This window comes from Diceros bicornis, chromosome 9, assembly GCF_020826845.1.
Source record: "Diceros bicornis minor isolate mBicDic1 chromosome 9, mDicBic1.mat.cur, whole genome shotgun sequence".
NCBI lineage: Eukaryota > Metazoa > Chordata > Mammalia > Perissodactyla > Rhinocerotidae > Diceros > Diceros bicornis.
Genome location: NC_080748.1, coordinates 87,029,832 through 87,050,112, shown reverse-complemented (window position 1 = coordinate 87,050,112; position 20,281 = coordinate 87,029,832). Strand labels below are relative to the sequence as shown.

At 53.7% G+C, this 20,281-nt stretch overlaps 1 protein-coding gene across 4 annotated transcripts in view; it reads left to right on the top strand.

Moving 5' to 3' along the window:
* The window catches only part of GRTP1 (growth hormone regulated TBC protein 1), a 30,247-nt gene extending 12,155 nt beyond the window's left edge, over positions 1 to 18,092 (top strand). For 2 of the 4 annotated variants that reach the window (XM_058548538.1, XM_058548534.1), the window contains exons 4-8: positions 559 to 683; positions 3,252 to 3,348; positions 12,381 to 12,553; positions 12,632 to 12,817; positions 15,259 to 16,430. In XM_058548538.1, coding sequence (XP_058404521.1) covers positions 559 to 683; positions 3,252 to 3,348; positions 12,381 to 12,553; positions 12,632 to 12,817; positions 15,259 to 15,378 — 701 coding nt within the window. In that variant the 3' untranslated portion in view covers positions 15,379 to 16,430. Of the gene's footprint in view, positions 1 to 558; positions 684 to 3,251; positions 3,349 to 12,380; positions 12,554 to 12,631; positions 12,818 to 15,258; positions 16,431 to 17,751 lie in introns of those variants that run through there. The other 2 variants (XM_058548535.1, XM_058548536.1) reach the window with 2 other exon arrangements.
* Positions 18,093 to 20,281: the final 2,189 nt, after the last annotated feature.

Genomic DNA, 20,281 nt, shown 5'->3' with positions numbered 1-20,281 from the left:
TGTGTTCTGCCTCGTTACATTGTAGATCTACAGAATTGGGAAAATAGTCCAAAGTTTTGTGTAAACTGTTCACCTGTCACCCATGGCCCTAGAGTCAAGCCCGCCCAGCTAAGAGGGAGGTGTGAGGGTGGAGGGGCCGGCGGGTCTGCGCAGTGGAGGGAAGCGAGGAGGTGTCAGGGCCCTGCAGGGCCGGTGTCAGGTCGGAGGAGCCCACTCGCCAGCACTGATTTGGGAACAATGGCTGTTGGGACCCGCCACATCCTCCCGAGCGTAGCTGGAGCAGGACAGCATCCAGGGAACGCCCCTTCCTGCCTCCTGCCTCCAGCCGCTCTCGGCCTTGACAGTGGAGGCTGCAGGCACTGGTTGCTGTGGAGCCTTTCTGTGTGATTCAAGCACATACCTGGGTGGAAGCCATTCCTCACAGGTGGACAGAGCCCAGCCCTTAACCGGTGGGGGCTCAGGCCTCCCTGAGGGGTAGACAGGGAAGGATTTTGGTTCCTCATAGACCAGTCTTCTGTTTCCACCTTTGGAATAACTCTGTCGAGCACCTCCCTGCAGATATGAACAGGACCTTCCCGGATAATGTGAACTTCCGGAGGGGCGCCGACCCCTGCTTACAGAAGACCCTGTACAACGTGCTGCTGGCCCACGGGCGCCACAACCAAGGCGTGGGGTACTGCCAGGTGAGCCCCCTGCAGTCAGCAGGCGCCAGCAGGGAGGGTGATGACGGTGGACACCCACAGACTTATAACAGGGCTGTCGTCCTGGGGCCTTGGTGGTCCCCATGAGCGCAGTTCAGAGACTCCCTGACCAGCGACCCCTCAGCCGGCCTGTGACTCAGTGTTCCCACTAGAGAAGCCACTGGACCCATGACGGTTCTGTTGGTGTTGGGGGGAGGGTGTGGGGTCAGGAGGCAGGTAGGAGGTCATGCAAGGGAGCACAGGGCTGTGCTGTCTGGACACAGAGTGACCAGCACCTCCGCCATGGTGCAGAGTGTGTGTGCGTGTAAGTGTGTGAGAGTATGTGTGTGTGTGTTTGGGGGGGGGTTTCCTTCAAGGTCCTTTCGTGCAGTCACAACCTCCCTGCAGGTAGCGTGACAGTGGCCTGCGCGCCTGCCGGTCTCACCTGTCTGGGATTTCTTCGGGAAGCAGCGCTGAGGCAGGAGGACCATTTCTTGTCCTCCCTGCCATACCCTCAGCCTGGAGCGCGTTACGGGGACACTTCTCTTCATGTTGGGGATGCAGGCGGAGCCTGGCAGGGAGAGTCGAGCTCTCTGGGGGGCGTGCAGGTGACAGGCTGGGCTTCCCGCCAGGTGGGCTGCCACTGCCCGTTCCCGGGGTGCTGCCCGTCACTGTGGCCATGAGCACAGGCGCACGCTGTCACGGGTGGCGGTGGCTCTCCGTGCGTTTGTGCGTTTGAGCTGCAGACGGCCAGTGCTCCCAGAGCCGAGGCTTGTCCAGAGGTGTCCTGAGCGGACGGGGAGTGAGACCACAGTGACGGGCGTCCTTCTCCAGGCACGGGTGAGGGGTTCGTCACAGACAGGAGCCGAGGGCGCCGGGTCCTGTGTGAGGTTTGGACAGAGTTGGCGCAGCGGGGGTCGTCTGACAGCTTGTGTTCCCGCGTGGTTGGCACGTGGCATTGTTCCTGGGTCGAGACGAAAGGGGGAGCCTGGTGAGAGTGAGCCGGATCCTTTTGAAAAGACCAGCTGCAAAGAAGCGTAGTGACCTGCTCGTGTCCCCGAGTAACTCGTCAGGTTGTGTTTTCATGGTGCTGTCCCCTGTGGGGGCGCCTGCAGACAGGCGAAGCTGGGACGGCCCGTTCTCCCAGACAAGTCCTGATTCTGGGCTTTGTTACCGTCGTTAACCTAACGTCCAGGAACAAGGACTCAGCCTTTGGTGGGGAGGGCAGGATGGCCGAGAAACTGTCTAGATTACTCTAGTTACTGTTCTTGTTGGTTTTAAAAATAGCTTTAGGGGCCCAGCCCAGCAGCGTGGTGGTTAAGTTCGGCGCATACCTCTTCATCGGCCCGGGTTCTTGGGTTCAGATCCCGGGCAGGGACTGACACCACTCATCAGCCACACTGTGGAGGCAACCCGCACACAAAATAGAGGAAGATTAGCACAGATGTTAGCTCAGGGACAGTCTTCCTCACACACACACACAAACGCACACACACGCACAAATAGCTTTAAAAAAGAAACCCCACAATTTTAAATATTGGCATGATGCCAGAGCTCTGCTGGCTTTCAGAATATACACACACATATGTATGTACACGTATTTATACACACAGATGCACATGTCTTAGTTTCCTGGGGCTGCCAGGACACAGGACCACAGGCTGAGAGCCGTAAACACTGGGAATTGGTTGTGTCACGTCTGGAGGCTGGAAGTCTGAGCCAGGTGTGGGCAGGCTGGTTCCTCCTGAGGCCGTGACGGAGACTCCTCCAGGCCCTCCCAGCTCCGAGTGGCCTCTGCCGAGCCTAGGCTCAGTCTCTGCCCCCATCTTCACATGGCGTTCTCCCTCTGTGGTGTCTCTGTGTCCATACTTGTAGGTTAACAAAAGCAGGATTATTCCCTTATTACTAGAGAAATACATATTTATTTTAGAAAATACAGACAGCAAAAAAAGCAGAAGGTAGAAGCGTCTGAAACCCAGTCGCCCGGAGGTGACAGTAGCTCACCGTGGTTGGGCCCCCGGCCCTCGGCTGCTTCTAGCTGCTTCTAGCTGCTTCTCTCAGCTGAGTCACACACTTCGAGTGTTTTGGCAACATCCGCCCTTTGGCAAGTGCGCCGAGAATTCCCTGAAACAGCCTCCATCCACACTCTCTTTCCCCACCCCTTGTGTCAGACTGTGTTACTTATGGCTGTTATGAAATGTGGTCACTGGTCTAGTTTCCCTTCTGCTATGGAGTTTCCCGCTGTTAGTACATATCAGAGCAATCTTTTTTAGAAACCACTCGTAAGTTGTATTTTAGCATAAGGGGACTGTTCCTTGAAGAGGTTTTCTAAGGCAGTATTCAGTATTCAGATTCTTTTAACCATTTTCCTTTTCTTCCCTTCACATGGGCTTGACTAGATGCATCACTAGATGGCAGTTCCTTCGTGTCTCTGGAGTTTTACTAAAATTCTAGAATTATGCAGGTTTCAGGGGAGGGTGAGAGACGTGGAAGATCAGTGGCAGCCAGACAATCGGAGACCTTGCGGTGGCTATACGCGACGTAAATTTGTCTCTCATTTTCTAATTGCAGGGCATGAACTTCATAGCGGGATATCTGATTCTGATAACAAAGAACGAAGAAGAATCCTTTTGGCTCTTAGATGCTCTTGTTGGAAGGATACTGCCTGGTACGTTGACTCCTACCGCATGCCTGTACCTTCCTGTTTCCGGTGGTACCAGACTGATTCAGCTGGGGGTCAAGATTTAATTTAAACACAGTTGAATTGTTGGGGAGTTGAGGTTAAAATCTTTTTGCAGTTGAGTTAAAGAGAACAGGATCTGAGATGACCGGCTCTGGCTGGAGCAGCGGTCACCTCAGGCCCCGGTGTTGTTTGCTCTGCGTCTCAGAGCTGGAGGTTGGCTGAGACTGTGTGCTCAGCCATCTGTCGCTCGGCCTTTACCATTTGTGTCGAGACTCGTGGGGCCGATTGCCTTGTTTACCGACCACACATCAGTGAGAGGTTAACCTGGTCTCGTGTGTGTGTGTGTGTGTGTGTGTGTTATTGAGTTCATGAATGGTCAGGTAGAGGGAAATAATTGCCAGCTGTTATTATTACTATCATTAAGGTGACAATCATTCTTTTCATACATTTCTACCTTCCTATTTGTTAGTGAATATTCATTATTTTCATTAATTACAAATTAATAATTCATTGAGTAATAACCCCGATTTGGGTGATGCTCAGTGTAGACTGTGAGCTGCAGAGTATGACCACCTCGGGACGAGACGTGGTCAGAGCCACCTCCAGGGGGAGAGGACATGGGGCAGATACCACCTTCTGTCCCCCAAGCCGTGACCACAGTGATGGTCACAGTGAGCCTCACGTGGCCTGAAGGGCAAGCACAGTCACAAAGTCCCCGTGACTGGTGGACGGGGAGGCCACAGGCTCCCTGCAGGGGGACAAGCCTGGGTCAGTCTCGCTTTCTGTGCCTGGCACTGCGTTTCTGTCCTCCCCCAACCCCATGCATGCCTCCCTAAGTCAGGCTAGACCTCCCCCGGGACCGGCCGGGAGAGCTGGCCCCCTCCCTGGGAGCTGTGTGTTGAAGACGTGAGGGGTGTGCGGCTGTAGCTTCTGCCTTGTGAGCATGTAGCGCGTCTCAGGTTCCAGGCTGAACTGCAGTCCATTCTCGTTGAATCCTCAGAACACCTGCACCACATGGACCCGACTGTTGAGTCCATTTTATTTCATTTTATTTTATTATTATTATTTTTTTGCTGAGGAAGATTCACCCTGAGCTAACATCTGTTGCCAATCTTCCTCTTTTCTTTTCTTTTTTTTTTGCTGAGGAAGAGTGGCCCTGAGCTAACATCTGTGCCCATCTTCCTCTATTTTGTATGTGGGACGCCACAGCGTGGCTGACGAGTGGTGTAGGTCTGCACCCAGGATCCGAACCCATGAACCCGGGCCACCCACCAAAGAGAAGCGAGAGAACTTAACCACTACACCATGGGGCTGGCCCTTGAGTCCATTTTATAGATGAGGATACTTAAGGCCTGGATCCCGTGGCTGTGTTCGGCAGAGCCTGGGTTCAAATCCACAGCCACGTGAGACCTTGGCGTGTGCCTTGTGGAAGAGTGAACCTGAGTTAAGGACGGGGAGGATCTGGAGAGACGACGGAAGCGGGGACTCTCCTCGCGCTCTGGTGCCGACACTGACAGGGCTCGGGGGTGGGCACGCCACAGGCCAGGCTGGACGGAGCCCCCAAGAGGAAGGGGGATGGAGACATCCCGCGTGCGGGAGAAGAGCCTAACCGGGGAGGGGCTCTAGCTGTCCCGGCTGCCACGTGAAGGCCTGAGCTGCAGAGACGAGAATGACGAGGAAGAGGAGCCGAGACTCCGGATGAAACAGTGACAGAGCTTCATGACTGCCCCGTTTGCTTCAGTCACGTGCAAGGACTGAGTTGTGATGAATCTTTACATCCACCATCAATTCCTGGCATGGTTCTGGGCGTTTGGCAAACATCAGCGAATAAAACATAAAGCTCTGGCCCTGGAGGTCCCGTTGTAGCAGCAGGTCAGACGCTGAACAGCAGCAGCTGCACCGCCCGCAGTGACGGCATGGAATACACGGGGCATCAGAGGTGCCAGTGCCGACGTAGGAGACAGCAGCGAGGCCCCAGACTGCTCGGGAGTGGCGGTGTCATTATATAGGCTTGTTTTTAAGTCCATAAAACGTCATTTCCTGTCATTATCAGGTTCCGGCAAACTAAACTGCAGTGCAAGCAGGTCTTGATTCCCAAACAAAATATCCAAATAAAAATGTTAGGACCGTGGGAGAAAAAGAAATTATTCTTGTCATCGAAAAGCTGCCCAGATGGCGAAGAGGCAGCCGTATGTCGTGTTCTCTGTATTCTTTGCACAAACTAAGTCATTTCAGTGCCACAGTCGACCTGCTTTTAGTCATTTCTTTTTTAATTATACAAAAAGTGCACAGATATATCCTCATTTCAAAAGTTCAGAAGATATAGTACTGGTTGTGGAATAAACAGTGACCGTTCTCCTCACTAGCACCTCCCCATTCCCTCTTCCTCAGAGGTGACTGTTGTCCTGCTGTCTCAAGGTGGTGGGGATAGTTCCAGAGTTCTTTCTCTGTACTTGTGTGCAGACATGTATTTCAGCACAAAAATGAAAGAGTGAAAATTAATGACATAGGAAACAACGATGGAAAAGATGGACTGAGACAAAAGCTGGTTCTTTGGAAAACTGATAAAAGAGACAAACCTCTGGCAAGACTGATAAAGAAAAATGGGTGAGGTATTTAGAAATGAAAAAGGTGCTGTAATGTGAAAATCGGTAGATTTTTAAGAATCATAAGCGAATATGAATAAAGTGAAGAGATAGATGGATAATTTTGAGAAAAAGCCTAACAAAGCTGACGGGAGAGAAAATAGAACATCTGAATGGGCAGACATACAGACATGCACAAACTCAGCACCGACTTTAAAATCTCATCAAACCTTGAAGGAACAGGGAATTCCTGTTTTTATAAATCTTGCAGAAAATAGAAAAGGATAAACTGCTTATGATCTCGTGGAGCTGGTATAAGCTTGCTGTCGTGCAGGCTGATCTCACTGACGAACGTAGGTGTACAAATCCTGCTTAGAATAATAATAATAGTAGGAGCTTGAATCCAGTGATGATTGAGGAGAACTTTTTTTATCTAAAGAGAATATATCCCAGGAATGTAAGGATGACTCAATCACATCAAAGGCATCGAGAACAAAGCAAAGCCAAGAAGGGCCTGAAAGAGTGTTGGCGGTTTATTACAGCGCTGCAGCGATTGACATGCTGTGCCGCGAGGTCGTGGACAGATGCACAGCTGGGAGGCCAGAAATCAAGTAGTGTACTATCTATTTATGGGGAGTCGGTATGTGAGGTGTATCCATGAATGGGGAGAAGATAGCCTATTTAAAACATCATTCTGTGACAATTGGCCGCCTATGTGGAAGAAAACAAAATTAGACCCTTCGTTCAATTCCAGATGGATTCAAGACTTACGTGAAAAAGCAAAACTTTGAAACTCAGAAAATAGGATATAGAATACTTTAGTGATGCTGGAGTAGGGAAGTTCTTGAACTAAATTCAAAATGTATAAAAGACATGATTGGGGCCGGCCCCATGGCTTAGCGGTTAAGTGTGCGCACTCTGCTGCTGGCAGGCCCGGGTTCGGATCCCGGGCGCACACCGACGCACCGCTTCTCCGGCCATGCTGAGGCCGCGTCCCACATACAGCAACTAGAAGGATGTGCAGCTATGACAGACAACTATCTACTGGGGCTTTGGCGGGGGGGGGAATAAATAAATAAAATCTTTAAAAAAAAAAGACATGAGTGATAATTTTAATTACCTTAAAATTAAAAACTAATTTTGACACAAGATGTCATAAGCGAAGGAGAGAGACAAGCTGGTGTTTTGGAGAAGGCATCTGTGATCCGTATAATTAATATAGAGAATTCCTAAAAATCTAAGTAGAAACAGGTCAATAGAAAATTTGGTGAAGAATATGCCTAATAGGGGATTTACAAAATAAGAAACCTGAATGGCCAGCAAAGTCACGAAGAGCTGACGCGTTCTTGGTGGGCAAGGAGGTGCGGATTTCAACACTGAGGCAGGCTGCTAGCGCCTCCAGCACAGCCCCTGGCCACCGTCGCCCCCAGGTCAGTGACACCCCAATTTGAGAGCAGTGGAAACAGGATGAAAATTGGTGTTAGAACTGAGGACAATATCTTGTTATTGTCTCCTCACAAAGGAGGAGATGGACGAAGGGAGAGTAAGTTGTACCAAGTCACAGAACTCGTGGTCTCAGCCACCCCTCGCCGGCCTCCTGCCTTGCTGACCAGCCCTCCTCGGGCACCGCCACCTCTGGGAGGTTTAGTGTGGCAGGAAAATTAGTATAGTGTTTGCTCTGTCGCTTAATAGTCCCTCAGACAAGGTTTACTTAGAGGATTTCACTTCTACCCTCAAACGCCTCTCTGGTCCCAAGTCAATAGAACCCTGCCAGATGAGGTCTGGACACACTAATCTTGGCCTCTGCACGTCCGCACGCAGAATTCCCAGGCTCTCACAGACCTCCGTTGACACCAGATGGCCTCTTCTGGAACCAGTGGTGGCTGTCCCAGCTAGTCACTGCTGAAACCAAGGCATCCAGTGAGGGGCACAGGAGGAGAAGCAGACACGGCCCCTCCACGGGTCGAGGAGGACTCCTGAGCCTTGTAAAGAAGCCAGGTCGGGACCAGATCCCGACTCCCTGTTCCGATTTCAAGCATGGAGGAGGAGCACCATTACGTCCAATAATGAGTCCGCGCAATGATGAACTAACGTAATGTGTCCTGAAAAGCTGGTTTGACCTGTTTTCCCTTGAAACAGGGAAACAGGCTGTTAATTGCTCCTCACAGAACTACCCCAGCTCAAGCCAGAAGGTGTGGCTCAGATGAGGTGGTGGGCTCACAGCCCCGAGGGGCAGAGGGGGTGGATCACTGGGCCTGTTCATCCCCGCTGCACCTGGTGGGCCAGTGTTTCCCCGTGTCCTGCTGATGCACTTCCGTGGGGGCTCTCCCAGCCCTCATGTCATCTTCCACCGCCTGCGCCCTGCTCCTGTGGCCGGGCGTCGCCTTTTCCCAGGCAGGACTTCGCCCTGGGCTGAAGAGCACCAGTTCTGGAGTTAGACACGCAGGTTGAAGTCCCGGCTACACCACGTACTACTCGTGTAGCAGTGATAATCACGGGCACAAGTCCACATCTGTGCCCCCCGCACTGCGGCAGGGGCAGCCCTCCCATGAGCTGACACAGCCCTCGGGTGGTTGGCCTAGGCGGGACTGCCCGGGGGCACGTCACCCGGGCCCTGGGGGCGAGGCCAGTTCAGGGGCTGCTTAGGGTGTTTCTGTTCCTGAGCACAGACCCAACATCACCGGCTCAGACGCAGCAGTTTCGGGTGGCTGCAGGCAGGGCTGGAGGAATGCAGATTGTCTCCTCCTCTGTTCCACGGCAGAGCCTTGAGGAGGGCTCCAGTGACCCCGCCCGGTGACCGCTCAGGCCTGTGGCGGTCTGGGGTGGACTGTGACAGCTCTATTTTTGGAAGCTGCTGTAAGCCTCTAACTGAGAACGAGGTCGTGCTGTGCTGGCAGCTCACAGATCCCCTCATGGCTCCTGTGCTTAACCTGGCTCCCTCTGAGAGGTCACCGTCACTCCAGAATTGGGTTGGCTCTCAGGACACTCTCCACTGGGGACAGAATCCGTGCTCCCTTGTCCCCAGCTGGACCAGAATGTTGCTCAGTTAAAAAGTTTCAAGAGGGGCCGGCCCCATGGCTTAGCGGTTAAGTGCGCGCGCTCCACTACTAGCGGCCCGGGTTCGGATCCTGGGCGCGCACCGACACACCACTTCTCTGGCCATGCTGAGGCCGCATCCCACATACAACTAGAGGGATGTGTAGCTATGACATACTGCTATCTACTGGGGCTTTGGGGAGAAAAAGGGAAAAAAAAAAAAGTTTCAAGAGAGAGACACAAAAGAAGGATATGAGAGGGAAGAATTCTTTTAATCCCTGGTGTTTTGTAACTGCATTGACTTCTATTAAATTATTTGCAGGGTATTTTTGTGTGTGTGTGTGTGTGCGTGTGTGTGTGTGTGTGTGAGGGAGATCAGCCCTGAGCTAACATCCATGCTAATCCTCCTCTTTTTGCTGAGGAAGACCGGCTCTGAGCTAACATCTATTGCCAATCCTCCTCCTTTTTTTTCCCCAAAGCCCCAGTAGATAGTTGTATGTCATAGCTGCACATCCTTCTAGTTGCTGTATGTGGGACGCGGCCTCAGCATGTCCAGAGAAGCGGTGTGTCGGTGCACGCCCGGGCTCCGAACCCAGGCCGCCAGTAGCGGAGCGCACACACTTAACCGCTAAGCCACCAGGCCAGCCCTTTCAGGGTATTTTAGTATTGAACATAGTTTATTGTGTGCCTACTCTTTGAAAATTAGTAACATGACCACAATGTCATGTCAATATTTATAATGATTCTATTTTAACCAAAATATTTAATTAACAAGAACATCTCGTTTCTTTGCCATGGTGAACGGCCAAACTGGATATGGGCGGCAGGACGGGATTCTGTGTTTGGCACAGAATGTGTGTGCCAGATTTTCCTGTTGTATTACATGGATTACTTACTGATTTTTTTTATCAAAAATTAAGCATTAAAGGGGCCGGCCTAGTGGCACATCTGTTAAGTTTGTGCACTCTGCTTCAGCAGCCCGGGATTCGTGGGGTTGGAGCCCGGCACGGACCTACGCACTGCTTGTCAAGCCATGCTGTGGCAGCGTCCCATAGAGAGTAGAGGAGGATGGGCACGGATGTTAGCCCAGGGCCAGTCTTCCTCAGCAAAAAGAGGAGCATTGGCAACAGATGTTAGCTCAAGGCTAATCTTCTTCACTAAAAAATAAAAAAATAATAAAATAAAATTAAGCATTAAAGTTTATTGTAATACATCACATTAACAAGCTGGAAAGTTCTTTGGCAAGACAAATGTCCATTCAAATGATAGACAGGCTGTTGGAAGTGTTGGTCTGTCTGTCTTTCCAAGCACATGGTCACAGAGCTGTGGGCACCGCCGGCTGCAGGCCGGTGCCCAGGCCCTTGGGTGGAGAAGCAGTGAGCTGCCCTTAGCGGGTCTTGCTTTCCGAGGCCCCCAAGCCACTAAGTGGAGTGAAAGGAATTTCTCCCAGTTAAGCCGTCAGCCCTCATTGGGAATGAAGAGAAATATTTAGACTAAACACGGCCTCCTCCTTCTGTGTTCGGGATGTGGGGGTGGGGGGGACACGTTGCCTCTTCTAGAATTTCTGGTAAAAGTAATGAAGCATCCGTACCCTTGAGGTGGAGGAAGCACGCAGGATTCCGAGAGCGGCGAGGAGAGCCTCCAGCAGCTCCACGTGCAGACTTCGCCTGCACACGTGAGCACATGCATGTGGGTGGGCACCGTCTGAAGACCCCTCGAGTCATGGCCCCTCCCTGCAGAGGCGCCATCTAGGGCAGGCCTAAGTGTGAGGTCGGAGGGCTCGGGAGGTTGGAAAGGGAAGAATAGCACCTTTCCAGAGTGTACGGCAGGGTCCTGTTTGCAGGATAAGTCTGTGTGTCCTCGGTGTCAGAAGTACGGGGCGCCCATCAGACTGCTGAGCGGGAATTGGTTACCTGGGGGCGGGCTGTGAGGCCACTTGCACGTGTCACTGAAACTCTCCTGTAATGTCCACATTCGTCACAAGCGTCGTCTTCATAACAAAAAATACAGGAAAGAGAGAAATAAAGAACACATCACGAGTAAGCAAGGGAGAGTGTGTTCTGTGCTCAGAGGAACCCCAGATGCGCAGGGGCCCTGGCACACTCCTGGGGAGGCCATCATGGCTGCAGCCACTGCTGTTCCTGAAACTCAAGTCCACCCCACAGAGGGCACACATTTTACCAGCCAGACGGGGAATTAGAAACCTAAGACTTATTAAAAATTGTGTTTTATGACACTAATTTATGTGCCTGCACCATCTGCTCTGGGGATGCACGGGGGTGTGGGGGGCGCCCACCACGAGCCCCACCCCTTCCTCACTCTGAGTGTGCGTGGGATGGCTTGGCGGCACCAGGAGAGGCCCAATCACCCAGCACCACGCAGGCGAGGGCAGGTTCGCTTACGCCTGGACCCTTGTGCTCAGCCCGGCAGCCTCCACACTGGGACCTGTCTCACCCCCAGGAAGGGGCTCGTTGTCGGGCATTGCTGTCCCCGAAGCTCAGGAGGCCCTGCGCCCGCCCCTGCCCCCTCAGCCTCCCTTAGCCCGGGCGGCCAGAACCCGGCTGCTGAAGGCCACTGAGACCAGCGGCATGGCCATGGCTGCCGGCTCTCCCTCCATCGGGATGACGGGAAAAGGTGGCTGCTGCCTACAGATTTTACACAGTTGTGTATTTATTGTGGTAAAATACACATAACATAAAATTTACTGTCCTCACCATTTGTAAGTGCCCAGTTCAGTAGCATTAAGCACATTCGCACTGTTGTGCAGCCATCACCACCACCTCCAGAACTGTTGTCTTCCCAAACTGAAACTTTACCCCATTAACCACTACGTACCGCCCCTCCCCCACCCCGGCACCACCGTCTACTTTTCATTTCTATGAATTTGACTCCTTTAGGGACCTCACAGAAGTATTTGCTTTTTGTGACTGGCTTTTTTCGTGCAGCGTAACATCTTCAGGCTCCATCCATGTTGGAGCAGGTGTCAGGATTTCCTTCCTTTTTAAGGCTAATATCCCCTTGTATAGAGAGACACGTTCTGTTACCCGCCTCCGTAGGTGGACACTGGTTGTGTCCACCTTTTGGTGAGGGGAAATAATGCTGCTGTGAAGGTGGGTGTGCAGACATGCCTGCTTACCCCCAGCAGGTCTGAACTAACGCCCAGCAGGGGCACCCGGGGACCTTGCTCTGGGGCTTGCTCCCAGGAGTCCCCACATCTGCATGGCTCGGCCTCCTGCCCGGGGCCTCCCTCCGGCCTTGCCCTCCTCTCTGCACAGGGCCCTCCACGGGGAGCCCGTCTCCATCCCGGCTCAGCAGCATCGGGGCCAGGCCTCGGGGGCTGTGCTTGCGGATCCAGTGACGCAGGTTTCTTGGTTTCTCGTCTCGTCCCCGGGGCAGATTACTACAGCCCCGCGATGCTGGGCCTGAAGACGGACCAGGAGGTCCTCGGGGAGCTGGTGAGGACCAAGCTGCCGGCAGTGGCGGCCCTGATGGACGGGCACGGTGTCCTGTGGACCCTGGTTGTGTCTCGATGGTTCATCTGCCTGTTCGTGGACATCCTGCCCGTGGAGGTGAGCATGGCGCGCGCCTTGCTGGGGCAGGGCTGCCGGGGCCGCCGCGCAGTGATGCTCTGCCTTGTTTCTCTGCAGACGGTGCTTCGGATCTGGGATTGTTTGTTCAACGAAGGCTCAAAGATCATCTTCCGGGTGGCCCTGACCCTGATTAAGCAACACCAGGCTTTTATTTTGGAAGCCACCAGTTTCGCAGACGTTTGTGAGAAGTTCAAGGAGATCACCAGAGGGAGGTTTGTGACCGAGTGTCACACCTTCATGCAGGTGAGTGCAGTCTGCGGCTGTTTGCCCGGCCCATGGCGTGGGTGCCCTGGCTCTGCTCGTCTGTCTGTCTGGCGCAGCGTCTGTCCCTGCGTTCCCTCTGGACCTCCGTCTCTGCAGGCCCCTTGACCCCTCCCCTCTCAAGCAGCCCCTTCCAGGCCCATCTTCACCTGGACCCTGGGGCCGGCCGGCAGACCCGTGGTGGCCACCCACCCGGAGTCCAGTGGCTGCTCCTCAACTCCTGCACCATAAGCCCTGAGGGGAGCGGGTCCAGTGCCACTGGGACTCCCTCTAGGGCCGGTCCAGGTTCACCGGGCCGAAGCAGGCAAGGCAGAACCTGTCCAACCCGCACTTCAGTTTCTCCCAGGCCTGGGAGGTGGAGTTTTCCGAGTCAAGGCGCAGCGCGGGGCCTCGGTCTGCTGCCCCTTCCTGGAGCCCCCACGTGGTCTCAGGGCTTTCCTCGTGACCGTCTGTGGTAGGTTCCCCGTCTCTCCGCGGCCCGACCACTGTCCACTTCTCGCCAGGTCCTGCTGGGCTCACACTGTCTGTTGTTGTTCCACCTGGAAGGGCAGCTCCCTGAGGTGGGCGCCTCCCCGCTGGGTGTGGGCCTGGCGCAGGCCATGTAGACAACTCAGGTCCACTGAGTGAACAGAGTGGGAGCTGCATCCAACAGGCGGATGAGGCTGCAGAGGCTGGTAGAGGCTGGGCCGGAGAGGCAGGTTTTAGCTGGGCTAGTGGGAAGAGGGCGAGAGGCCGGGAGCGAAGCCGGAATGACCCTGGTGGGGGTGAGTGCCGGCGCCTGGGTGGCCTTGATCTTGAATGCCGGGCCCATCCCAATTTTCACCTTCCAACCTGAAATACCGACAAATTCAGAGGAGGCAGCAGAGGCAGCAATGGCTGCGTCATCTCCGGGCCCAGGACTGCCAGGTGATTCTCCCGCCTCCTGGAGGAGCAAGCCACCGTGCTGAGGCGGCTTTGCCTGGGAGCACCGACAGCCGGCGGGCGACTGAGGGGCCGCCTTCTGATGGTGGGGCTGTCTTAGGAAGAATCGAGGACACTGAGCCAGAGTGTGTGCCCAAGCTTCTCCCTGCCGCACTGGAAGTGAAGCGAGCACACAGGCGGCTCCAGGGAGCAGCTCGGGCAGAGCAGAAAAACCCGGGGCCTCTGTCCTGGGGCTCCCGGTAAGGGATGGGGTGCTGCCTCTACTCCGCCTCGGGAGGAACAGAATGACCTCCTGCTTCACTGCCGTGCAGGGACACACGGTCGCCAGGGTCCCGTGCATCCTCTGAATGGCGGGCGGGTGGGCGGGCGTGAGCACTGGCGTTTCAGCTCCTACCCAGCTGTGCTCACCGGCCAGCGGCCTCGACAAAGGGAAGGTGGTGATGATGAAGGAGAAATCTCAGACCTGTCACCGGCCCATTCGGAGGCTGGCCAGCTGGAGCTGGAGCCTGTCACCGTGACAGTGTGCGTCCTCTGGAAGGGGCCACTCCTCTGTCCTGGGAAGTCTCCAGACCGGCTGGCGGCCTCGCCTCTTGGTGAGGAGTCATGGGGAAATCCAAGCGGCAGACGGCGGAGGGAGCTTCTCCCAGGCCTTCAGCGCGTCTGTGCCCTGCGTCCAGGAATTTGTAGGCCGGACGCTGCATCACAGCTGGCCCTTTCTGTACGACTGCTGGCTGGTTTCATCATCCTTTTAGGCTCAGTTTCCTCATTTATCACAGAGAGGAGATCATAATAGGTTCTGCATCCTAGGTTTGTTTAGGGTTTTTGTTTTAATGAGGTAGAATTCCCATGTCATAAAATTCACCCTTTTAACATGTACGGTTCAGAGGCCTTTAGTATGTCCACAAGATTGTACAACTATCATCACTATTCCAGAACATTCTCATCACCCCAAAAGCGAACCCCGTACCTCCTCCCTCTCCCAGCCCCTGGCAACCACCAGTCTTTCTGTCCCTGTGGATTTGCCTCTTGTGGACATGTCACGTGTGACGTTTTGTTCCCGATTCTCTTACTCAGAATGATGCTTTCGGGTCATTGAGTTCTAACAGGCATTATTTATGGCTGTGTTTAGCAGAGTACCTGCACACAGTAAGTGCTCAATGAGTGCTGGAATTTGTAAAGTGCAAGAGGCAGCAAGGTGACGGGTCTCCTGCCTGCGCGCCGGTTGCAGGAGGATGGCCATCCACAGCAGGGCTTTGTGGGGCTTCTGTCCGAAGGTGCTCTGGGCCCTGAGCACCGAGCAGGCTTGAGGGAAGCGCAGAGGATCACAAGAGCGCTGGGCGGGTTCCTCCTGTCTACGTAGACCATGTTGAAATAGAAATGCTGTGTGTCGTCACAGAGCAGATGGAGCCACTCAAGGGGAGTTGGCGGGGTGGCAGCCCTGGGACAGTGGGTCCTACTTTGTCACTGATCCCTGCAAAGTCGTGCTTGTGTTTCTGTATTAGACACATCATTGCAGCACTGCAGTTCATATGTCAGACCTCCGAGAAGTCCTCATGAGAACATCTGGAACTTCCTGGGGAATAAACACGGGGGTCTCACGTCGGAGCTCAGTGCAAGGGTAATGGGACACGGACAGCTGGACGCCAAGGTCCTGGCACATCGCAAGGACTGGAGTTACTTCCCACTTTTCAGGAACGTGGGCGTCACCACGTTAACTGCTCTACCCCGACCTTACATGCTGTGTGTTACGGACCCACCGAAGAATTTCTGGAATGAAATTTCTTAAAAAACGCTTTATAATGCAGCCTTACACTTGGCCTAATTTATAACCGTGAATTTCTCAGCGGTAACTGCACAAATGATTATTAAATTATTATGCACAAAAGATGCGATGGCGTGTCCCCCAGTCTAAAATGTTTGTTCTCATGCTGGTCATGACGCTGGCCTCTGAAGCCCCAGGCTGTGGCCGCCGTGGGCTGGTGCCCAGCTCTCCCTCCCTCCCCGAGGCACCATCTTTCCTCCTCATCGTGGGGTGCTTTCTCTCTTACTAGAAATGAGTCTGAGTCTCTTCCTGCTTCCACTTCTCAAATCTGGTTTCTTACAGTTTCCTTAGTCTGGTCACGGACAGCCCTGACTGGCTTCAGAGCTGCTACAGGACCCACAGTTAAAGGGTCAAAACTACGAGGACAGAGCTCAGGCAACAGAAGCAAAAACAGGCCAACCGGACGACCTCGAACTTAAAAACTCCCACTCAGCAAAGGAAACACAAGACCTGCAGAACGGGAGAGGATATTTGCGAACCACGTATCTGATAAGGGGTTAATATCCAGAACATACAAAGAACTACAGCTCAACAACAAAAACCCAAATAATTCCATTTAAAAATAGGCAAAGGCTTCAACAGACATTTCTCCAAAGAAGACAGAGATGGCTGACAAGCATGTAAAGAGATGCTCAACATCACTCATCACGAGCGAAACGCAAATCAAAACCACACGAGATGCCACTTCACACCCACGAGGATGGTCACTGTCAAAACACAGGAGTAAGTGTTGGCGAGGATGTGGAGAAATTGGAACCCTCGTGCACTGTTTTTCGGAATGTAAAATGCTGCAGCACCTGTGGAAGACAGTACGGCAATTCCTCAAAAAGTTAAACAGAATTACCAGAGGACCCAGCAGTTCCACTTCTGGGTAGATACCCAAAAGCACTGAAAGCAGGGACTTGGACACACATTTGTACCCCTATGTTCATAGTCGGATTATTCCCAATAGCCAAGATATGGAAAACCCAATTGCCCATCAACAGATGAGTGGATAAACAGACTGTGGTCCATCCATACAATGAGATGTTACTCAGCCTTTTTATAAAGGAAGGAAATTCTGACACGGGCTACATGGCTGAACCTTGAGGTCGTTCTACTGAAATAAGGCAGTCACAGAAGACAAATGCTGTAAGGTTCTACTTTTACACGAGGGACATAGAGGAGTCAGATTGATAGAGACAGAGAGTAGATGGTGGTTCCAGGGGCTGAGCGATGGGGAGTTAGGGTTTAGTGGGGACAGAGTTTTGTTTGGGGAGATGCAAAGTTCTAGAGATCTGATACACAACAATGTGAATACAGTTAGCACTACTGAACTGTACACTTAGAAATGGTTAAGATGGTAAATTTATATTACGTGGTTTTTAGCACAATTAAAAAAACCAACTAAAACAGAATCCGAGGTGTTGACTTTATGGATTTGATTCACAACATGAAAATGTGAGAGGGGACGCGGAAACGTGGCCTCAGGAGAGCACACGTCGCGTCTGCTTACCCCGCAAACATCCCAACATCTGAGAAGACACACTGGGACCTGCCGCCTGCTTCCCGTGTGCTCACGCCCGACTGGAACGAACGCTTGCCTGAATTGGGACTCGCATGTGCCCAGAGCCCCCTCACCCTGTGCCATCGCAGCAGCTGACCACAGCTCTGAGTCGTGGGCCAGCGATGTCTGGCTGTGTGGGGTCTCGCCTTGCTGCCGTTAGCTCGGCTGCGGGTGCAGGTAAAGTGATGCTCAGGCCACAGGGTGCTCCCCTCTGGCCAGCCCGCCTTTGAGGCCCGCTGCTAAAATGGACGGCAGCGTGTCTGGGGCCCAGCATCCCACCCCGGGGCTCCGTGGACAGGTCTGGCGGCTCTCCTCTACCTGGTGTCTGCGGTGAGCACTGATTGGTTTGTCGCGGTGCCTCTCTTTCACTTTGAAAACAGTCTAAAGTGAACAGGTGACCTTTGCTTCAGTTGACTGATTTAACACTGTCAGGCAGCCGACCTGCCGCCCTGGGTCTCTGGGGCAGAAATGGGATGTGGCAAACCGGGGGATGTCTGCCCGGCTGGGGACCAAGGCCTGCAGTTTTTAGTCTGTTGTCCGTCTGCCGCAGCCTAGCATTTAATGGGACAGCTGAGGTAGAAACGTGTTGGTTGGTTGGTTTCTAAACGAACTCCACTTCTGTTCCAGAAAATCTTCTCCGAGCCGGGCAGCTTGCCCATGACCACCATCACCAGGCTCCGAGAGCGCTGCAGGGCCAAGCTGCTGGCTCAGGGGTGAGCGGGTGCCTCCCGCGCTGACCGAGGCTGTGCTGCCAGAGCTGACCAATTGTGACCACTTTCCTGAAAGTGCTGTAAATACTCGATGTCTACACTTGAGTCATGAATTTGTTATAAGTGATTTAAAATCATGTCTTTCTGTAACTCTTTATGGGCTATGAAGTCATGAATTTATAAAAATATATTTTTACCTGATGGATAATATATAAAATGTGAGATGTGTTTGTATTTAATAAATTATGTCAACACCTTTGAATTTGTGATTATCAGCTTGTCAGCCGCCTGAAAATTAAAACCAAAGCAGTGAGCTGTCATCAGTGTTATTAATGCCAGTTAACTATTTCCATTCCTTTCTGTGGCGTTTATTTACCTTTATGTGAGCTTTGTGCACGTTTATTTACCTTTATGTGAGGTTTGTGCACATAGCAAGTGATTTCTCTTTAGAAAGCTAATTTTTAAAATTATCGTGTCACGTGAAGAATAAACCAGACATACGTGAGTGAGATGCAGAGAACTGCAGGAGTCTGATTTGGGCCCACGAGTGCTCCATGAAGCCACCTCACCCTGGACCCCTGGAGGGAGGAGACCCCCCTTTTCACGCAGCAGGACCATCCTCTCAGGGCTTGAGGCCCCGAACTTCCCACCCCAACCCCTGACCCACCTGCCCGCCCCAGAACCTGAGCCCTGCATGGGACACGTGGGTGCAAGTGGGGACAAGCAGGGCACGCTCGGGGCAGCCGGCCTGCCCCCCCCACAGCAGCCCCAAGCCCACCTGCCCCGCTCAGCAGTGTTGCCTGTAAACATCCCTGGGTTTCTCCAAGTCGTCCCTTTACAGACACCCCTGTTCCCCACCCGTGGTGCTGCAGTTACGTGTTGGCACCCCGTGGCCACGGTTTCACCCCAAAGAGAAGTGCAGATGAGGGACCCAGGCGCTGGCAGCCTCGCCCCCAACAGCAGCAGCCTGGGCTATCCTCACCCCCAGCTGCAGCCACTCTTGAAGCTGGACTGGGACCCAAAGAGGATGCTAACGTCCCAGCCCACCTGCGGGTGGCTGTGTGGGAGGAAAGGGCAGCCTGGGTGGGGCGCCAGAGCTCAGGGAAGCCACTGAGACCACCCTCATGGTACAACCACGCACGTGGGGTCACTGCTGCCTGCAGGTGAACTCGGGTGCTCCCAGTTCTCTCTCCCGCCCCAAATTCTCACAAAGCTGCTATGTCCAGAAAGCAGCATGTCTGCTTCCCAGGGGTCACCTCCCACCAGGGGGTTGGCACAGCTGTCCAAACAGCCTTGGAACAGCTAATGTTGACCCTTGGATGCCAGTCGCGTAGCCCTGAGCCCCTTGCCCCAGGAACCACACGGCACTCGCCCTGGATCTGATGACTTGGAGCCACGTCGGATGAACCAGCCAGTGGAGCTCTCCCAGGAAAGACCCCAAAATGACAGAGGTTCTCCCGCTTGAAACATGAGCAGCTGCATGCACCTCTAGGGCACCGAGCCTTCGGGGTGCCACAGGGCTCCGTCTGGGTCCTTGGAAGCTTCATGGCTCCAGGCAGACCCTGCTGCTTCTACACTGGTGTACTGCTTCTTAACTTGTATGATGCTACAAATCCCAAAACTGCCAACACCTGGGCCCCAGCATGACAGGCCAGTCGCTGGTTTCCCTCAGTTCTGGCTCAGCCATCAGGCGTCTGGACCGTCCAGCTGGGGAGAATAGAATCTGAGAAACGTGGGAGAGTTTCTCACGCTTGTGGTCATGCTGCTGCCCGAGGTCTCTGAACTCCGCCCCAGGGTCCCAAGCTTTCACTGCCAGGGACCGCAGGCCTGCTCTGCCTCGGCATTTCTCACACGGCCCCACTCCACTTGATCTGAAAAGGACTGCCACAAAGCAAGAGTCACGTGGGCCACCTCAGTCCTACAAGAGGAAACCATCCGGCATCCGGGGGCCGACTGCCAGGTCCTGTGTGGACGGCAACTTCTGAGGCAGGCCCTGGGATTCAAGTATGTGGGCGATGGTCACTCCAGTCCCAGGGCCACCGGCAGGCAGGCTGCGCTCAGCCTCATCCACCAAGGACCATAGACCCTCAGAGGGCACGGGTCTTCGCCCAAAAACGCAAGATTAAATCAAGCTCCAGCTCGAGCCCGTGCTCTGAAGCTCTGAGCTCCAGTGGGCCCCAGACTGCCGCCGTCTTGGAGGACCAGGTAAGGCTCATCTTCAAGGGGTCACCTTGTCTCCAGAACCCCACAATTCCAGACAGACAATGCTGTGAGGGAGCCCACATAGCCCTTCTCCCACCCCCTCCTCATTCTCATGGTGATAACTCAAGACTGACCTTAAGACACCACTCAGAATGTCGTCCTCAAATTACCACCCTGAACACTGGCTACGTCAGCTCTTGGGAGACCAGGGCAGACGGGCAGCGCCCCACCTGTGGCTGTGGCAC